Raw genomic sequence first — 9,278 nt, 5'->3', positions numbered from 1 at the left:
TTTTGGTAATTGTAGCTGAATCATTAAAGATCGGTGATTCGGGACGACACTAGTTTATTCTTGAGGCTGTGGTTATTATTTTCAGTTGGCTGTTTAATTCGGTTCAGTATTCCCATTTTTTTGTCATAATTATATACTGCGTTCAGATTGTAGTGTAGGTGACCCGCCTTAGCCTCGTCTCTACTTCGTCGAGGTTAGGCTTAGCATGAAGGCGGTTGTACTGATACTACACTCTACACACTGTGCAGATTTTGGAGACGGTCCCAGCGGTGGCTTCTAGAGAGCTCGGATTGGACAGCCTGCGGAGACTTGAGGTACAGCTGCTCAGCGCCCGCAGCTCCTGTAGTCCCCGTCTTTATTTTTATTTAGCTGTGTATTTTCATTCAGACAGTTTTGTATGTATTTCAAACCCTTGTATGTGTTACTCTAGAAGTTCGTGCACTTATGACACCAGGTTAAGGGATTTGTAGCAGATATTTTTACGGTTTTAGCTTCCACATTTATATTTGGATTATTACAGTTTAATCTGTTCTTCTTCATTAATTACGTTTAAATTGTTAAAAAGGATAAATTATGCTAACATTGGCTTGCCTAGCAAGTAAAATGTTAGGCGCCATCACGATCCCGACGGTGGAAATTTCGGGTTGTGACAGGAAACTTATACGAAAGTGCAACAAATGAGGAACAACATGGATGTAGATATAACAACAAGAAGGAAAACATGATATTTGCAAGTTAAACAAATAGAAGGCATGGGCAACACAACAACAAGTGAGATAGAGGACAAAGACGGAACAACAACGGCAAGTCACATAGAAAACATAGGTACAACAGCAACATCTCAAGGTAAAGGCATGAACGTATACACAAGGAAAAGATATCACAATGTAATGCATGTCCCTCGTCCTTGCTTGCACGGAAACACCCTTCGTGCAATGAACTCCTGATAATATAAAAACATGATAATATAAATGAAATGGCACGACATCACCCTTCGTGCTTTTACTTTCATCCTCACATGATAATGTAAATGAGAACACGATAATATAAATGAAATGACACAGCATCACCTTTCATGCTTTTAGTCTCATCCTCACATGATAATGTAATTGAGGTCATGATAATGTAATTGAGGTCATGATAATGTAAGTGAAATGGCACGGTATCACCCTTTGTGCTTTTACTTTCATCCTCACATGATAATGTAAATAAAATGGGATGGCATCACCCTTCGTGCTTTACACTCTTCCTCATATGACAATGTATATGCAATGGCACGACATCACCTTTCGTGATTTTACACTCTTCCTCACCAAGCATATGTATATTAATGACAAGCAAGGTAGGAATCATGAATAACATCAAGGAGAGTGTTTTAGCGAATATTCCAAATGAACATCAATCACAACTTTCAAGCCAATAACAATTCAATAAACCTCAAGTAGTTTATTGTCCAAGTATTTCGACAAGTCTCTAAAATAATCTTTAACTCAAGTATAGAATCCAATATCTCAAGAATAACGGTCGTAGCAATGTATTAATGATTAAACAAAGTGATGACCGAATTTAACACATCAATGGTTTCACAAAAATCCGTCAATTTTTTATCAAGTTATAATAAGCTAAATCTCGGTTTCTAACATTTAATTTCATATTCTTAGTAATCTAGAAGTCAAGTAAGACATGAAACAAAGAAGTCACATAAGTTCTACAAGGCACAATTAATCATGTAATTTACCCCTCGAGCCTGATTCAACCCAGGCACATGACTCGTTACCTCATATATGCATCGCCCCCATATGTAGCAAACAATGGCAATTAGTAGGAAAAATTTCTCCAACAAAGTTAGGGAAGACACTTACCTCAATTCGGTCAAATCAATACTCAAATTAGCTTTTCTTTTACAAATTCACCTCCACTCGGCTCAATCTAGCCAAAGAAAACTCAAATACATCAAACAATGCAAGAGAAAATAATTTAAATTAACAAAGCTATGATCTTTACACAATTTCTAAAAAGTCAACAAAAGTCAACCTCGGGCCCGCCCGACTACCCATAGCCCCACGAGTGCATATACGTATTTTATTTCCAAATCCGAGTCAAATTCTACTCTCAAATTCCAAATTTTTATTTTTCAAAACTTTGACAAAATCCCCAAATTTTCCTTAGATTCTCATGAACTTGATGTTAAATCTAGTGTATAATCACAAAATATAATTGAAAATTGATTAAAATTGCTTACCCAATAGTTTGGTAAGAAAATCCTTCCACAAAATCGCCCCCGTCGAGGCTTGGGTTCAAAATATATCAAAATGAAGCTAAGTCTCGGAATACTCAGCTATATGCATGCTGCAGATGTCGCATCTACGACATAGGGTTCGCAAAAACGAAACATGAGACTTTCTGCTAAGGTCGCATTTGCGACCAAATGCATCGCAAAAGCGATGACAACTGCCTCGCAAAAGCAGCAGGAAGCGAACAACAACACTTCGCAAATGCGAGGGATTTCTTCGCAAATGTGAATTCATCCCCAACAACCCAGGTTCGCAAATGCGAGGGCTTCTTCGCAAATGCGACTATACAATCATCGCAAATGCGATTGAACCAGTACCAACACAAATAAAGGGGAGATATGTCGATACTCCCCATATGTGTGTCCATGATGCTAACGTACATAGGTTTGATAGGGAGATAGACTGACACTTCCCCTTGCGTGTTTTCAGATTCTCACGTACGCATGACCATATTATTTAATGAAGAGATATGCCGACACTCCCCCGTACATGTTCTCAGATGCTCACGTACACATGACCATTATGTGTAAAGTTTTTAAATTTTTTATTTTAAAAGATAACTTAATTTTCATCTTTAGATTTAGATATCGATTTTCTCAACTTGCAGCTTTAGTTTTAGTTATATGATGTAGACTCAATATTCAACTTTTAGTTATTAGTTTAAATTCAGTTATCAGAATCAATTTTAGCTTTTAAAGTATCCATTATTTTTATTTAAATTGCCTACTCTGCTTGTTACATTTTATTACATTTATATATAGCATATGCTAATCTTGCCTCTGCTTAGGGAATTGTCAATGAGACTTTTGAGTACTCTTGTGGTACTTAGTCTATTTGGGCTTGCCACGTTGTGTGACAGGCGTTGAATTTGTAGATGATGACGCCCACGGCTAGGAGCAGATCTAGTTGATTCAATTGGTGAGCCGTCGACTCTTTCCAGCGATGTTGGTGTATTTTTTTAGTCTTTAATTATTGTTTGACTTTTGTATCATTCCGAGGGAATACCCCATAGGTTTATGTATTCAGACATACATATAGAGGCTCATCACTTTGCTAGTGGGTTCAGTTATCAGACATGTAAATATTTATTTTAGAATTCAGTTTTCAGACGATTATTATCTTAAGACTTTTATGAATTTCTTGGATACTATGTACAACACAGACTCTTAGTTAGTTAGAATAGGACTTGCTCGACATGTAAGGTAGGTTAAGCATCACCACGTCCCATCCCAATTTCGCGATGTAACAGACCAAACAGTACATCACTGCCCCAAGTTGTGTCACAAGGTCAACTAATCATATGTGTATTTCAATTTAATATTTTAATCTTAATAAAAATAAATATGGTGTTAGTGTTGAGATTAATGTTGTTAAATAATTTTCTTGATGAGTGTGCCAAAACCTTAAAAAAGGGTAGTTCGGAGTACAAGGTATTCCGTGTTCACGTAGGATCCAGGAAAGAACTGCACCGAGGTGTGTAATGTAGACGAGAGTATTTATTTAATTTTGTTTCCTTAAATTCATAATTATTAATTTTATTACGTAGGGATTAGTATTTTTCCTTTTATAATAAGCCAAATCAATTAACTAGTCTTTTTTTCAAAACTTCCTCCAACTTGTTATGTTCCATTGCAGATCAAATGAACTAATTTCAATGCACTTCAATACTTTCCTCATCTAATTGTAAGTCTTTCCTAAAACTTTATATACAAATAATTCATCAAATAAGAAATATATAAAAGTAATTTGGAGAAAGCAAGAAATAGCGATTGGAATCTATCATAGAATCCTTTGCCCTTAATTTCCAAAACAACCCTATTTCCAAATTCGTCGTGTTTATCCTTTTTTGTTTTCTTCTTTTGACATATCCATTTTTTTGACCTCCTTTTTTCTTAGTAATTCTTTTATTTAAATATCTAGATATTTTCTTTTTTGTTCCTTAGAGAAGGGGTTATTGCAATTGTTTCGAAATTGCAGAGTCTCCACCTAGTAGACCCAAAGTCCACCCATTTTGGAGGTACACTTTTGTCCTTCACAAAGCCTACCTGTACGAGCATCCAAACTATTTCACAAACCAATAAAATAGCGCCACGTGAAGTAGCAGGTAATTTTCTGTGAGATGGACTGATCACCCGCAGGTGAGATAAGAAATTGGGTCAGATCTGGTAATAAGAGAAGTATAAGGGGCCTATAAGAGCAAAACAAATCCGCTGCATTTGAATCACACCAAATTTATGGATCAAAACCCTCGCTTTTTATATTTTCTCTCTCGAAACCCAAACCCCTCTTTCTCTCTCTAATATTTGGCCTCGCTTTTGGGTGGCGGCTGAAACTCTCACTCCACATACCCGTTGTCTCCCTCTAGGGTTTTACAAATCTCTCCTCCATTTTTGAAGATCTATCTTGTGTTATGGCAGCTGTTGCTCCTTCTGCTGATCGTATCCTTATAGATTTTACTTATATGGGTATTCGTTGTTTTTTTCCTTGTTCAAATCGACCCTAAGTTTTGATTTTTACATGCTTTGTGAAGATATGCATTAGATATAGGTATATCTATGTTTTATGGGTAGAATTTTTATGTGAGTCTATTTGGATTCTTTAGGTTATTGTGATATGCGTTGCTGTTATTTGCTTGATTTTTTTATTGGTTTTGTTTTTGTTTGGTGAGTGATTTATGTGTTGTAGTCTGTTGAGAGCCTCGGCTTTGAAAAATCATCTGTGTTTTTCTATTTTTTAAAATTGGTTTGTACGTGTGTTTATGGTGTATATAGGCTGTTTGAGTTTTTTTTAAATACAAAAATGTTTTGCAGCTGGTATATGTTGGAAAATTTTGTAGCTGATTTGGTGATATGTAACTTGGTGTTTTCTATTAACAACAGTAGAAATTAGGTTTGGTGTTGGTTTAATATTTCTTTTCTAAATTCTTTAATTATTTGGAATTGCGGATATGAAGAGTTTATGGGCTAATTTTAGTAAATTTACATAATTCCAAAAGATGTGTGTTGTTCAGTACAAATTGATTGATATGCTGGAATTGTTCTTGGCCTAGTTTGTTACTGTGTTTTTGGGCTAATTTATGTGAAAAAGTGCTATTCCTTTACATTTACTGCTATAGAAGCTGCAGATTTGCTGCAGAAGTTGTCATTGGATTCTCAAAATAAGACACTTGAAATTGCAGAGCCAAAGAAAAAGGTACCCTTTTAGTGTGTTTTTAAAAATTCTTTTATTTTGGTCAATTGCTCTAAAGTTCTTAATTTGAAATTCTGATATTTTTTCAGCCTGTGGACTCCAAAGACGTGGGAAATGGTCAGATCCAGCCAGTGGATCGGTCAGTTACCCCTCTTTTCCCGGACTTCATGGATCCAACTTTGTGCTATGTTCCTAATGGATATCCCTCATACTATTATGGTATTGTTGATATCATCTGAATTGAATTTATGGCTTCACTTTGTGTCAGAACAGCCTATACGTACCTCTGTTAGGATTTTGCTAAAACAATTATACATCTGTTAGGATAATGATGTTTTATTTCTTCACAATATAGCACATCACTTGGTTCATACTGACATTCCTTTTTATACTGACATTCTTTTCTATTCTCCTATAGGGTATGATGGTTCTGGTAATGAATGGGAGGACTATACAAGATATGTGAACCCAGAGGGAGTTGAGATGACTGTAAGTTATTCTGCTTGCGACGCTAGCTACAGCACTTGATGTCTTAATCTATTTACTGGATTCAATCTTTGGTGTCACGTTGATTTTGTTTATTATTTATGTATTTTGGTTTTGATATGATGAAAACACAGGGAGCTTATGGGGACAACGGGTCATTTATGTATCAGCATGGCTATGGTTATGCACCCTATAGTCCATATTCACCTGCTACTTCCCCTGTCCCGACTGTGGGGCATGACGGCCAGCTTTATGGAGCACAACACTACCACTATCCATATTTCCAGCCCCTCCCTCCAACCAGTACTCCATACACTACTCCAGTTGCCCCGCCAAAAGGTGAGATCGCCACCTCTGCTGCTGCTGACCAAGCACCATTGTCTGTGGATTCTGCTAATGGAAATTCTAATGGCATTGCAAATGGTGGTGTAAAGGGAAATACCGCGCCTACGCCTGTGAGGCCTGTGAGGCCTGCATTCCAGAATTCATCCTTAAATGCTAATGGCTCTTTTGGACGGGGTGGTGCCTTGCCTGGAGGAGTTGCTTCGGGCTATCAGGATCCTAGATTTGGTTTTGATGGTGTAAGGTCTCCAATTCCATGGTTAGATGGGTCAATGTTTACTGATGGGCTCGCTAGGCCAGTGGCGAGCAATCCTATTATGCCTTCATTTTCAAACGGCGGTGCTGTTCCATCATCAAAAAATCAGAATGTTCATCCACATCTAATGGTATGTTGTATTCTAGAATATTGATCTGTTATTGCACTTCTCATTACTGTCTCCTTCGTGAGACTTAGAAGCTCCATGTTTTGTACTTTATGGTCAGTTCATTTTCTTGTTGGAACTGACACTACTGTTTCATTGTCAGGGCTTGCACCACCCTAGGCCCTCGTCTGGCATGAATACAACTAATGGGTATATGAATACGTTGTATCCCAATAAATTTTATGGGCGGTATGGGAACACATTCAGTTCTGGCATGGGATTTGGATCTAACAGGTATGATTCTCGCGCTACAGGTCGTGGGTGGACGCCGGTTGACAACAGGTTTAAACCCAGGGGTAGAGGAAATAGTTTCTATGGCTATGGTAACGAGAACATGGATGGTTTAAATGAGCTCAACAGGGGACCAAGAGGTAAAGGTTCCAAGAATCAGAAGGGTTTTACACCAGTTGCTTTGGCAGTCAAGGGGCAGAACATCCCCCTAACCGTAACCAATGATGCCGAGAAAGATAAACCAAGCCTGATTCCTGACAAAGAACAGTACAACCGTCCAGATTTTCCTGTGACATATACTGATGCCAAGTTTTTTATCATCAAGTCTTACAGTGAAGATGATGTGCACAAAAGCATCAAATATAATGTGTGGGCTAGCACACCAAATGGTAACAAGAAGCTTGATGCTGCATATCAGGAGGCTCAACAAAAGTCTGGAGGCTGTCCTATCTTTCTTTTCTTCTCGGTGAGCTTTCATATTTGAAATGTTTCTCCAAGTCTTTTTTGGTTTAATCCGGGTATAGAAGGATTTACATGTAATTTCGAATTGTTTTGGGTTCACATCCTCCTTAATTTTGATTGCTTATTTTTGGTCTTTTTATCCAGGTAAATACAAGTGGTCAGTTTCTTGGTGTTGCGGAGATGGTAGGACCAGTTGATTTCAACAAGAGTGTGGAGTATTGGCAGCAAGACAAGTGGATCGGCTGCTTTCCTGTAAAGTGGCACATTGTGAAGGATGTACCAAACAGCTTGTTGAAACACATCACGCTGGAGAACAACGAGAACAAGCCTGTTACCAACAGTAGAGATACTCAGGAGGTATGCCACGTGCTCTAATATAATGAGCCTAGATATAAGGGTAGTAATTTTTGGGTGATCGAGTGTAGTATGTCCTGGCTCATTTGACCCTTGGGTAATTGTGAATTATGTTTTTACCAACTGTTTCACTTATTCCAAAAGAACATGGTTTTTACCAACAGTTTCACTGTTTTGTACAGGTTAAAATGGAGCAGGGCTTGCAGGTGATAGAGATATTTAAAGATCATATTAGCAAACAGTGCATCCTTGATGATTTTGAGTTCTATGAGGATCGTCAAAAGAGAATCCAGGAAAAGAAGGCCAAGCAGCAGCTTTTCCAGAAGCAGGTAGAATATATATATATATATATATATATATATATATATGTACTAAATTTCTGGCTATGAAATGAATAAAAAAAAAGAAAAGATTATGATCAGGTGCTTTCGCTATTGCATTTAGCAGTAATCGATATCTTCGTGGTTGTTATCTTCCTCTTGGTAGTAAATAATGCTCTTCTTTTTGGTTGTCTTAGTCGCACGTGTGGGAAGGCAAAGCCACTGAAGAGAAGAATAAAGACAATTCAAACGGCCAACTTAAATCCCATAAACTTTCAGAAGTTTCTGCTGTTTTGAGCAAGGAAAGTTCACCAGCCGCTCAGTCTAATGGAGAGGTCAAGCTTGTGGAAAATGGATCAATTACAAAATTAGGAGACGATGTGAAGGTTGCTAAACTAGTCACTGTATCCGACAAGAAACCTGTAGCTAAGGGGATAGCAAATGGGGCTGTTAATTGATGCTAGCTTCAGCTGATAAAGGGTGGTCAGTGGTTAACAGGCCCTAAAATGGAGCATTAACTACATGATTTGCATGCAAGTGCTTGGTTAGATCTCATAACCATTGGGCTGCCCTTTTTGTCTTAAGCTGCATTTGTAGTTGGTTCTTGCATTAAGAAATCTCCACAGAGAGGTCAATAGTGGCAAGGCTAATTCATCTGCTTCTAGGATTTCAGGAAGTATGGAAGCCCCATATATCCTCATAGGCAAGTTTCTTTACTTGGCTTTAGTTTCTGACTGGTTTTATACCTTAGGGATTTGGGTTTTAGGATAATTATCATTTTGTTTTTTTGGTTTCTTTCGACTTGTCTTTTTGGTCCATTTTTTTTCTTTCTCAGTTGGGTTTTACAGTTGGGGTTCATGTTATTATTAGTTAGTTTGGCTCCAATCCTATCTTGTACATCTAGATCCGTCTGTTGCGGCATGACAGCAGTGCCTTTTGTACTAGTCAAAAAGAGCTAGAAGCAAGGTGGGAATGCATTGCAATATAGTTGGCTCATAAGCTTTTGATAGTAGTGTTTCATCTTTTTGTTTTTTTTTTGTCAACGGTTTTGTATTCATGTTAATTTAGTCAAATCGCACCTAATCTGGGAACGAACTTGCATGTCGCTTTATATTAAAGGTAGTAGGTGTTCTCACTTAATATTATGGGAATGCTTTTGCAGTACTAATTCAAGAAGT

At 37.6% G+C, this 9,278-nt stretch overlaps 1 protein-coding gene across 1 annotated transcript; it reads left to right on the top strand.

Annotated features, from left to right (window-relative positions):
• Positions 1 to 4,503: 4,503 nt before the first annotated feature.
• LOC117280302 (YTH domain-containing protein ECT2-like) lies at positions 4,504 to 9,112 on the top strand. Its single transcript, XM_070177651.1, has 9 exons — positions 4,504 to 4,732; positions 5,410 to 5,486; positions 5,573 to 5,702; positions 5,902 to 5,972; positions 6,104 to 6,697; positions 6,837 to 7,430; positions 7,571 to 7,783; positions 7,963 to 8,109; positions 8,298 to 9,112. Exons 1-9 carry the CDS (start codon positions 4,705 to 4,707, stop codon positions 8,556 to 8,558), a joined length of 2,115 nt encoding a protein of 704 aa, XP_070033752.1. The 5' UTR covers positions 4,504 to 4,704; the 3' UTR covers positions 8,559 to 9,112.
• Positions 9,113 to 9,278: the final 166 nt, after the last annotated feature.

This window comes from Nicotiana tomentosiformis, chromosome 6, assembly GCF_000390325.3.
Source record: "Nicotiana tomentosiformis chromosome 6, ASM39032v3, whole genome shotgun sequence".
Classification (NCBI taxonomy): domain Eukaryota; kingdom Viridiplantae; phylum Streptophyta; class Magnoliopsida; order Solanales; family Solanaceae; genus Nicotiana; species Nicotiana tomentosiformis.
The sequence above is the reverse complement of the archived record's forward strand: the minus strand, read 5'-3'. Positions and strand labels throughout refer to the sequence as shown.